This window comes from Branchiostoma floridae, chromosome 9, assembly GCF_000003815.2.
Source record: "Branchiostoma floridae strain S238N-H82 chromosome 9, Bfl_VNyyK, whole genome shotgun sequence".
In the NCBI taxonomy this organism is placed as follows: domain Eukaryota; kingdom Metazoa; phylum Chordata; class Leptocardii; order Amphioxiformes; family Branchiostomatidae; genus Branchiostoma; species Branchiostoma floridae.
The window spans coordinates 115,660-127,754 of NC_049987.1; the positions used below are offsets into that span (position 1 = coordinate 115,660).

General features: G+C 38.7%; 1 protein-coding gene across 1 annotated transcript in view; it reads left to right on the plus strand.

Annotated features, from left to right (window-relative positions):
* The window catches only part of LOC118423134 (furin-like protease kpc-1), a gene marked incomplete in the record, with an annotated part of 57,751 nt that extends 46,266 nt beyond the window's left edge, over positions 1-11,485 (plus strand). The window contains 3 exon segments of the mRNA XM_035831139.1: positions 6,041-6,148; positions 6,720-7,053; positions 8,184-11,485. Of these exon segments, the coding sequence (XP_035687032.1) occupies positions 6,041-6,148; positions 6,720-7,053; positions 8,184-8,627 (886 nt within the window).
* Between the last annotated feature and the right edge of the window lie 610 nt (positions 11,486-12,095).

Genomic DNA, 12,095 nt, shown 5'->3' on the forward strand with positions numbered 1-12,095 from the left:
ATTCATGAGAAGCTCAAATCGGCCTGCAGGCCCCTTTTCATTGAGGTCATGATGGAGGTAAGGGTCAGATAGAATATAACAGAGATACAGGTTACCTTGAGTCCTTATAAACGTATATCGCCACATAATATTATACATGCCGATACATTACTAGAGCAAAAGCTAAGCATTCACAGTCTGTGTCCATTCGTTTTGGTTAGTTCTTGTATTTCAAGAGTCTCTTAAAGCTGGTCAGATTTGGAGCCGTACATGTGTCTGGCAGTAGGTTGTTCCAGACATTGGTCCACGATAGGCTATCGATCTTCTGAATGTCTCTCGTTTAGGCTTTGGGACAAGCAGCTGACTACTTGTGCTTTGTCTGGTGGCCCGTGTCCTCTGGTCCTTGCATTACACAAATATCTGGTATACGTAGGGTGATGCTTTGCTGTTAAGGGCTTTGTAGATTTTGCTCAAAACCAAAAGCTACATGAGCATACAAAAAGTGAAAAGAAAACATTTCGCCACACCAAATCTATTTGTTGCTTCTCGGATTTTTTTTTTTCAGAAAAAAATTGGACCGACAGGTCAAAAAAAATAAAGAAATTTTTTTTAAAGGTCTGGGTTGAAGATATGGCGCTTAAAATGATATTCTTGAAGTCAGGTTTGTATTCGACATGTGCCAAAACCTCAGTAATTTTTTTCTCTTGTATCTTCAATGATAGGGAAAATATTTAATCAGCAGACTCAAATTTCATTACCCCTGGGACTCAATTATTGAGGATTGTTTATCATTTTTTAACATGTATGTAAATTTCATAACCATAGTTCAATTTAGCATGTTATAAAACCCTGGTATAAGTTTTTCCCTTGTATCGTGTATGACTGCAGAGATATTGTAATCTTGCTATTTAATTAGCTGATGCAGAGAACAGGGGTGCCTAAGCATTTGCACAAACCCTATGAAATTCGTATGAATATTATGTGATACACACAAATCACTATGCAAAAACACACAAACCTTATGGATATTGCACGAATCACTATGCAAAACGCACAAATCTTATGTGATACGCACAAACCTTATGAGATTTGCATAGACCTTATGTAAAACGGCAGCCGGGCAGAATGATTTTGAGCATTTCTACCCATGAAATTTATATATTCAAGGCATGAAATGGACATATATCGCCATGAAGACGTACATGTATTTGATAGCCTGTGAGTTTCTGTTTTGCTTCATTTTGGTGTGTTACATCATATTTTTCCGTCGCCGAATATTGAAGCCGCCATCTTGATCTAATGACAGCAAGTTTGTTAGATTATAAATAAAGAACTACATAAATACTAATATCGATGGTTATTTTTTTAAAGAACTTCTGCTCCGCCATACCTGTAGATTACCTTCATATGGGTCAATTTCATGATACACAGTGATACGCATTTCAAAGTCTTCATTTTTATAGAATCAATGTATTACTAATGATGTGCAACCCCACTATCACCATAAAGAAAACATTTGTGAGGTCATACATGATATGTTTAATGTCAGATGCATCTACTCGTAGCTTCAAACATTCTTAACATGGGGTCACACCTGCGTATATTTTCAAGTGCGCATGATTTCCGCATGAAATTTTGTCAATACGCGGCCGAATGCCCAACATTTGGAATTTTTTTGGAATAAATTGAATGGTATGTCGAGCCCATCTGGCGTTTGAATTACGACTTCAGCGTTTCCATTTTGCATGAGGTGCGTATGATTGCATATAAAATGCGCAACAGAATTTTCCGTGCTGCGAATAGCTGCGTATGAGGTACGTATGTTGGGCATATTCCAGACGCACACAACGTCTACTGACCGCATGCCTGACACACCTGGTGCTAATTGCATTCCAAACGCATTTCAGGTGTGTCAGAGGAACAGTTTCTGTTACATATACTTTTGTCTGCGAGCATTGCCAATAGACCATTGTACTATGTATATTTTTGTTTACAGGCAGTGCAAGTAGAACATTGATAAGTAAACAGTGAAGAGTTTTTTTTTATTTATTTGCGAAGATTTTACAGTTATGTGGGCCATCATTTACCTTTAAAATTATATGCACTGTTAAGATTGTGTTTGTTTTCACTTTGTCCTTAATGATTCCCTATATCATCTTAGTATTTCAACTACTGTAAAAAGTGTGGCAATTAAAATTATTGCCATGGCGACGGTTTTATTGTTTATAAATATTAAGGATTGTTGTTATCAATGGGTTTTAATAGTCGTATTCCATTCGCCTGGCGATTAATGTTTAGAGAGCATTGCTGTCAAAAGGGGTTCTCTTGTGAGTGAAGGGTGAACTAATAATGTGAATGCTTCTCATCAATTTTACAAATCAGACCTTCATTTACATAAATCATATCATCAGTTGATCATCTTCTCTAGCTAAATAACAACATGCTAGAAATATCAAAGTCTTAGCAAAGAAAGCTATTGTAGTATTTTCTAATAATTTATGTAAATGAGACCCTAATTTACTTGATGTATGTCTAATAACGTTCAAATATCGTAGTTGCCAAATGTTGCAAGAATGAAATTATCATCATCAACCACTTTGATATTATAACAATTTCTCAATGATTATGCAAATTAGATAACAATTTGTATCATTTTATGTCTATCTATATTTCTCTATTTTTAAATTACATATGCTATATGTTTGACTGAGTGTCCTATTACGCGGCTATGAATTGATAACTGATGTAGAGTCATACGCGCACTTACGCCTCTAGATACGGCCGTTTTTCATGGTCCGGATGCGGCGCACCACTTAGAGCAAGTCACACATGTTGAACTAGAGTTCCACGACCCCATACCTTCGTCATTAATTATGCAAATAAGGCTCTCATTTGCATAAATTATATTACTTGATCATCTCCTTCACCAAACAGACGTGCGCAATATATGTTAAGAAAGGAGGGATTTTGTCGCTTTTTCTGATAATTTATGCAAATAAGGACCTCATTTGCATAATCAATATTCAACGATGTTCACCTGTACATAACTTCCAAATGCTACAAGTATGAAATTCCCGACATTTACCACAATGACATGAAAGCATTTTCTCATTAATTATGCAAAGTAGGTCTTTATTTTGCACAATATATATCTATCAATATTCTCTTTTTAAGTTACAAAGGTCACATGTTGCAATGGTCCTATAATTGAACTGAGCATGTTTAGACGATTTTCCAATCAATTATGCAAATTAGCTTCCAATCTGCATAATTGATATAGAATTATATGAAGCATCACGTAACCTATCCACATACTAAAAATCATAACAATCCGTCAACCCCTTCTTGAGTTATTCCCTTTCAAAGTCTGACACTACACCTGTCTTGCAGTTCCAAAACAAGCCGCTAGGGGGCCCAAACCTATACTACTTACTCACGGCATCAAAAGCTGTCTACAACTTAAAATTCATAGCTGCAACATGTCCAGAACTCGAGATATCAAACCAGGAAGTTCCGCTGCAGTACCGTAACAGGCCGCTAGGGGACCCAAAATCTAATCGTTTCCAGGTCTCAACAAGACCTACCCACATACCGAATATCAATACAATCCATCCAGGCGTTCTAGAGTTATGGTGGTCTTCTACAAACACACACACATACAAACGCTACCCAAAATATAACGACAGTGATTCACTTCTTTAATGGCGATGTTAACTATCACATCGCTATCTCACAACCCCACATGTTATACATCATTTAAGCTCAAACAATGCTTGTTTCACACATTAGTTTGCATTTTTGAAACAAAGATATCAAGGGTGAAGAAGGCCGCACCAAACTTTCCAAACTCCAAACGAACGAACCCGGAAGTGATTTCCACGACTCACGGGTCATTTTCCGAGGAACATATTTCAACCATCCTTTATCCCCTGTTTCAAATGTTTACATTTCCATGACCACCATACTACATACTACAATTCTGGTACGTCTGAAGTCCTAGGCTTTTCTCAATTTTGCACGGCGATCAGTCAAAAATCGCCTCGCGAGAATACACTGCTGTGCACACGTATATGTGCCCTGGTACCTGGTACTGGAAAGCATACCCGTGGAGGTAATGGTTCAGTCCGGTATGATGCGCGGCAAAACCCGGAAGTGATTTCCACGACTCACGGGTCATTTTCCGAGGAACATATTTCAACCATCCTTTATCCCCTGTTTCAAATGTTTACATTTCCATGACCACAATACTACATACTACAATTCTGGTACGTCTGAAGTCCTAGGCTTTTCTCAATTTTGCACGGCGATCAATCGAAAATCGCCTCGCGAGAATACACTGCTGTGCACACGTCTGGAAAGCATACCCGTGGAGGTAATGGTTCAGTCCGGCATGATGCGCGGCATGATGCGCGGAAAAAAAATTCCTGAGATGCCTGTACAGTTTTTAGAATTCTTTGCAAACGGTCGCTCACTATACTATTAGGCTCGCCAATCAGGCGTCGCCAAAAATCACTCATACACACCACAAAACGTATATTCAAGATGTTTATCAAACACGTAAATTAAGCAATTATGAAACCTTACGCCCTCTTTCAAAGTTGTAATATGTCTCTATTTTGCACCTTTATATCATGTGGTTCTACACACAAAAAAGTAGTATTATCAGTAAATAAAGTCAAATATCTGCAACACAAATTGACCCAGTGCTTCAGCAGGTTCCTCTGCATCTTCCTTTCCCTGGAGGCTCTGTTGGGACCAGTCACATTCATGGTGTCCTGCAAGTTGTGACCATCTCTCCATGCCCCTGGTACAAATTAGTCAGTCCTGGCCTGGATCTGCCATCTTGAGATGATCTGTTCTGTCTAGACTCATATGCACCTTCGTATTTATTCCAAATCTGGAGTGTGCGTCGATCACACTATCAGTACGCGTAGTATGCGCAACCCGATCGCAGAACGTACGTCACTAAATCGTTATCTATTCTATATCATATCTATTGCATTCGTTATATGGTCGTTCATGGTGCGTTGCGTCTGCGCTGTAAGTACACTATGTACTCGCAATGCCGCAATATCCGCGTATTACTGCGTATAAAGCGCAAACATATAGTGCCTCCATACCACATTCGACCAACGTGGGGCCACTCTATTGCGTATCCATAACGTTTTTGCCACCAAACTGCATACGAATGATAGTTTTGTGCATGTTCAAAACTATCGGGCATACTGGGCGTATTTTTTTGTTTGCCTGCGTACTTGAAACTTTCTAAGAACGATTCAGATGCATTTGAGGTGCGTTTTGCGTGCGGCCGCGGATGGAAGAAATTAGCCAAAATGTCAAAACGTAACTCATGCGGCTTGAAAATATACGCAGGTGTGACCCCACCTTTAGACTGTTAGCTTTGAAGCTAAGTATGAAGTATATGTACAGGAGAGATTGGAATCCAGAGGAATTCAGAATTCTCCTAGGGGAGTTTGGAATTTTGCCACAACTCAACTGGAAGGAGAGATTGGAATTCTACCAGGAGAATCTTTGATTCTACCATAAGTGGTTTCAAACTTCAGAGTTTCAAACAATACATCAAAGAATTTAATAACAGTGTCTTAATCTATCTTTTCTAACAAGCTAAACAACAGTGTTCAGGTTGCCAGAGACCTCAGATTTTACAGAATGTTGACTTTACCACTCTTTCATACTCTTACAAATTTAATGATAAAAGCAGCTCAGCTTATGAGATCAATATCTCATAAGCTCTGCTTTTATCGTTAAGTTAAAGCATTGATCAGTGATAGTGCCCTAAGGTTGGCCGATTTCCATTTTGTTTACATGCCGAAGTCTAGAAAAATGGCCCAGAAACTTCTTTAGCCCAATGCCATGGCAACGAGGGGTTCTGAGCAGAAGAAAGCAATTTTGAGAGTTATGTACTATCACTGTGCAAAGAATAAGCCAAATCGATTTTTGCACCAGTGCCACCATTGTTTGACCACTACAGACATTCACTCTTACAATGTACAATGTAAGTGTCTAGATTCTGATTATGCTGTTTTTTGTTTTTTTGCAGGTATGGTTTTGGCATGATGGATGCTGGTGCCATGGTAAAGTTGGCCCAAGAATGGACCCCTGTGGGACACCAGCACCGCTGTGTTGTTACCTATGATGGCCCAAAACAGTATGGTCACCATCTTTTTTATCACTTGTCAGCCTTATCTTCCACATGTATACATTAGATGACTGAAGGCCTACTTACATGTACATGTGCAACAGCTTGTCATACACTTGTGCGGTGTATCACAGCTTGCAAACTTTTCTTGTTTGGGGGGAATAGAGTAAAGTTTTCCAGTTTCGTCACTCAGCTTCTAGTGTTGCTTAGTGTGAGTACCATCTACATCTGCTTTATTTCTAGCTCTGTATTCTATCCAAATGTATTTCCAGTGCAATTCAGTGCATGCATTGAACACACTTCAAAGCTATGAAATTCTAATGAGAGACATAAACAACTACTACTACATACTACTATACATGTATGTGACCCTATCAAGTATCATGAATTTGCCACCTGAGGGCAAAGCCAAATTAATGTTCGCATTATGCCAGTCAATAACATCAAATAACCTTATATCTGGTGAGTCTGTTATCACCAGATGTAACAGAAATTACTGGAAACATTTTTTTACTTGACCTTATCAACTTATTATATGCTACATGATTGTATATCGTTGTATTATCTCCTGCACTTCTAGAGATCTCCTGGCCGGGGGAGAAGTTGAACTGGAGCTGCAGACAACTGGCTGTCACGACACCAGGGACCAAGTGGAGGTACTGGAACATGTGCAGTCTGTTATGACCATCGACCATCAGCGTCGAGGAGACCTGTCCATCAAACTGACTTCTCCAAAAGGGACAGAGTCACAGCTCATGTCCACACGATCAAGGGACGACAGCACGGACGGGTTCCAGGATTGGCCTTTCCTGACAGTGTACAACTGGGGAGAGGACCCCAGCGGAAAGTGGAAGGTGACTGTGAAGGACAACTCTGGGACCGGACGCAAGAGGAACAATGAGCCTGTGGGAACAGTAAGCTGGTCAAAATGTCGTTGAGAAAAAATGTTGACAAGTTCTTCCCAGATTTGAGGTCCTATGAATTAATAATGGTTGGATCTGATGAATCTGCACAATGCAGCATTGCCATACATCCTCAGTGATGTTATTTTTGTCTGTTAGACTGGAAGGGCCACAAAGCAGTATGGGTATGCTATAGAAATGAAGTGATCTTTATTGACACATCAAAAGTACAACAATGTTCGTAATGTTTACTCTGGTTATACGTAGATATGTATGAACAAACATGTGGATACAAATTGATAATTTAGTATGGTCAAGTATATGAATAGATCAACATGTTGTGTCTTACACAATCATTTGCATTTCTGGTTCTAAGATGTACATGTTCTTTGCTGTATTTACCTATTGGTACACAGTAACCTTAAGGGATATCTCCTCCTAGAATGTAATCATTATGGTATTCAATTGGGGAGTCTGATACGAGACCACCATGGCCAGCCAACTTGGACAAGATGAATGTGTTAAAAATTCATTCATCAAAACTTGACCACTCTCTGACAACTATAGCAATGGAGTGCCATGAGTTTGAGCATGTGACAAAGCGTGCCATGTTTAAGTTCTTTATTAGGACACTACTATTATACATCCCAATACAGTTTAAAAGTCTTTGCAAAAGCTGAAGTTTAAACTAGAATCTGGGAAACGAACATTTGCATATAGAGGTGCAGAAATCTTGAATGCACTTTTACTAGATATAAAAACTGCTTAATCCACACAAACACTGTGCAAGAGAATTGTGCGACCTCCAACCCTTAACGGCTGGCCAGAATGCTCAAAATTCATTTGCACAGATGTCATCCATGTAATCAAAAGGACACAATTTTGTGATTTACAGTATTTTGTGCTATGTAAATATTGTATATGGTGTGTGTGTTGTGTGTATATCAAGGGCCTCTCTGAAAAGCAGTTCTAGTCACTGATGGGATCTTACCCTGGTAAAAGAATACAGTTTCTGAAATAGATTGTTTCAAGCATCAAAAGCTATGGACAAGGCGGAGTCATTAATAACCTTCGGGTAAACGGTCCTTAACATTGATTCAAGACTTGACTTGGAATGGCTTTTTTGTTTGTGTTTTTTGCAGGTGAGCGCCTGGTCACTGGTTCTGTGGGGAACACGGGATGAGGACAAGTTCAACGCACGGGCTGCAGAAATGGAGCAAGTCGCCCGCTGCGTGAACGCAGAAGACAAGGAAGATTGTGCTCTCAAGGCACTCGTCAGTGACTTCACTAAGGATTTCACAGATGAGGTCATGCCAAATGACATCATCCCTGCAGATGAGCTGGAAAGCCAAAAGGAGGCAGAAGGTGTGAGTATGAATGAGCTACTGAACACCTTCTACCACGCTGTCGACAAGTTACAACGGGAGAAGGGCAACAAGGACGACAAGATCCCTGTAACCGTGGAGCAGGCTCGGGAATTCATCAGCAACATGGAGCGACGAGACCCGGAGTGGCTGAAACATCAGATCAATGAGTTAGAGGATCTTATCCAGAACATGAAGCAAATGGACAAAAAGGAGAAGTAGAAAGTGGTTTTGTACCACAGTACATGTATCAGTCAGTAACCTCTGCCTATCGGGGCAACTTTCCTAAAATATAGTGTTATAAGACATCATCTTCAAATATTATCTACATTTGTACATGTGCTTAACCTGTGACAGTAGTTTTCTTGTCTGGATAGCTCAATACAAGAGTTGTGCCATTCTGGAAGGTAGAGATTGTAAAGTTACACTCTGCTGTTGTTTCCTTCTTCATAGATGTAACTTTGACTCTCATAATAGCAGCTGAGTTGTGCAATACCTGATTAGGAATTGCAGGCCCAAACAGTAAGTTCAGAAGCCTAGATAAACAATGGCCAATTAGTTCATTGTAAAACTGTGACAGCTTTTTGCCATGTGAATACGCAAAACACATGCTCTATTTGAAGACATGTATACTTATATCAAGTTGACAGATCTATTCAGAAAGGTTACTGACTGTTACATATTTCTTTGATAGAGACTTTTCTTGAGCTTTTCAGCTATGCTGCAGTTTGTGTATGATATCAGAAGAAGTTTCAATGGTAAAGTTAAGAAGTGAATCGTGGTGAAATTAGCCAGAATATGGTTGTTTGTGAAGATGTGAAGATAGATTATGAAGATAGTGAAGATAGATTAAAGTGGCATTACATATCAGAAGGATTTCATATGCATATCTATGTACTTGTGAAAATTAACTGTATGTGGTGAGATTTGTAAGATATTCACATTCTTTTGTGCTAACTATATTTCTTGCCAAGAATACAGGAAGAACCATTTTTATACGTTTGTATAATCACTGACAAGCTGAGTATTGTGAAATACAAGGAAAATCAGCATGATTTATATATCCTGGGCAGACCTCACTCACTCACTCACTTTATGGTTTATCATTTGTTGTCTGGTTTAACGTGCTAAGTAATACATATCAAGTAATGATTCATTTTTGATTTTATAATTATATCTATATATATTCCAAAGCTACAATAGGTGTATGTAATCAAGATGACTACATTTTTATAACTGGTTTGCAGTGTTGCTACATATACATTTATATACACGTAGTTGGTGAATAGTGCAACGGAAAGCAATATTACAGTGAAAAGTAAGAGTTTAATCATGAGTTATGAAACAAGCAGTTGGTTGTGTAATATATATATATATATAAAATATATATGTACATTTTGGGATGCATGCTGCTGTTGAAAAAAAATCTAGGATGTTCATTGTCATTGACCAAAGAACCCATGTTATTGTCAAAATGCATTGGTCATTGAAAAGCAGAAAGCTTTCAGCACACAAATCATTAAAAATGCAATCATTCAACACATTTTGCAAAAGAGTTGTGGTGAATTATCTTACTGTAGTACTTTAAGTCACAACTTTTTAAGTTCTTGGATCTTTATGGGCTGCTTCAGTTTTATCTTTTTAATTTGAAAACCAACAAACACACTGAAAGGTCATGTACTGTTCAGTGTAATGATCAATCCCCAAATCCTCCTATTTGTGCAACAAAACTCTTCATATACATTTATATATAACTATTACAGTTTCCCAAGTCATTTAGCTATGCAAAAGGCACCTTAAGCTTTTCAAAGGGTAAGCTGTCAGGAATGTTGACTTTGGCTCCTGTGCTAGCATACAGGATGCCCCATAGTTTTTTGTCTGCCTGTTCTGTAACTTGTACATGTATGTTCCTGTGTATCAAGAAATGACTTTGACTTTGGTGTGGTCCAAGGATGATGCTTATTTGTTTATCAAACTTTACCATCACAATATTAATGGAGGGGGAGTCTAAACATTTGATATCACACCTCAACCCTGTAGTGTTACAATATGTGGAACTTATTGGTGAACAATTACTGGCTCTCTAATAAGGGAAAAGTCAAATGTTTATTATCCGTATTATCAATGTGTACCCCTGAGACAGTAACTTCAAATGCCTTCAATACTTTGTACTGTGCTATGGAATGAGACTACAGGTAGTTAGATAATTAGAAACACTGTAGTACAATGCTAAACTTTTTTCCAACACAAAAGTATACATGGATAAAATTTTCAGGATCAGTAATGGTCAATCTCTTTAGAACGTAAACTTGCGAGAGTTACAGACATGCGATCTTAAAAACACGTGGCTTGCGGATATGTGGTGTCAGCAATTGGTCAAAGGTGCCAGGGAGTTTATAATACCTACCGTTTCAGTTCAGTGATAGTTGGAGTGCCCTGATGTTTATGGCCTCTTTTATACCTCTTACCTGTCACATTCACAACGAATCACCGGGCCACAGTTTTTACTGGACAGTCATACTGGACAGCATGACTCTCAGGGTTCTCCAACCATCTCAGAACAGAGACGGTGGGCATTATAAATCCCCATGCACGTTTGACCATTTGCTGACGTCACATATGCGCAATATCACGTGTCTGTAACTCTCGTGAGTTTGCGTTCTGAAGTGATTGGTCATCAGTATTGATCCTGAAGAAGGCCACAGTGGTCCTTGAAAATGTGCTTCCTTGATAATAAGTCACACTGAATGTTTTAACTCTTCTTTGTCACAGAATAGAGAATTTCTGAATGTCAAACGTTGACAATGATAAGCCTGTGATTTAGATATATGGTGAAAATTGTATACAGCATCAAGTAATAGCATGATTCCGGATATTGGCTAGTAATTGATAGACTAAGTATAGATAGTAGAAAAAACATATATTGAAACATATCCAGACCAGAAGTTTCTGTTTAAAACTGTTGCAAGGGGTCAGTCAGTAATGTTATGATGTTATGAAATGACTCCTTAGCTCAATAAAGAAATACAATAGACGCAGTACATTTCGCATATCAAATTAAAATATATCAATAGCACCTACGTAAGTTCGTGGCAATCATGTGACTCGTTTGACTTCCTTAAGCTTTTAAGTAGTCTTTCTATCATTTTTTGTATATTTAACACATGTTGGTCATCTTTGGGCATGCTATGTCAAACACTTACAAGCAAGTTCCTGTATTTGAAGCATTTTCGTGTTGAATGTGCTGTTTGGTTGTTGATGAAAGGGCTGCTAGCTGAAGTTTATTCCGTCATTCCTCAAATTCCGCGTATCCGCCTGAAGCTGCCTTAGTATAGAAAGTTAATAAACTATGTTGTTGCTGAGACAGTCTTCTGGGCTTTCCAATTTTTTGCCTCTTCGTCTCAATTATAGTGACATTGTTAGTCGGGGGGAGTACACAAATCTCAGCTGTATTGTCTTGTTTTGTTCCCAACTCTGAGGAGTCAAATTTTGCGCTTGTTCCTGCCGTTGACTGACAAGTCTCACAGGGAGCGAGCTTGATTAATCACGTAGGGTTTGTCGATTTCTGACTTCACCCGAATCAAAGGCTTTCTCTTCATCATTATCGGTGGGAGGGCCCCAGGTACCTGTTGTTTGACAGAAGGGACCTCTAGCTGTAATAATTCTGTAATGATTATGGGGAAATGTTGG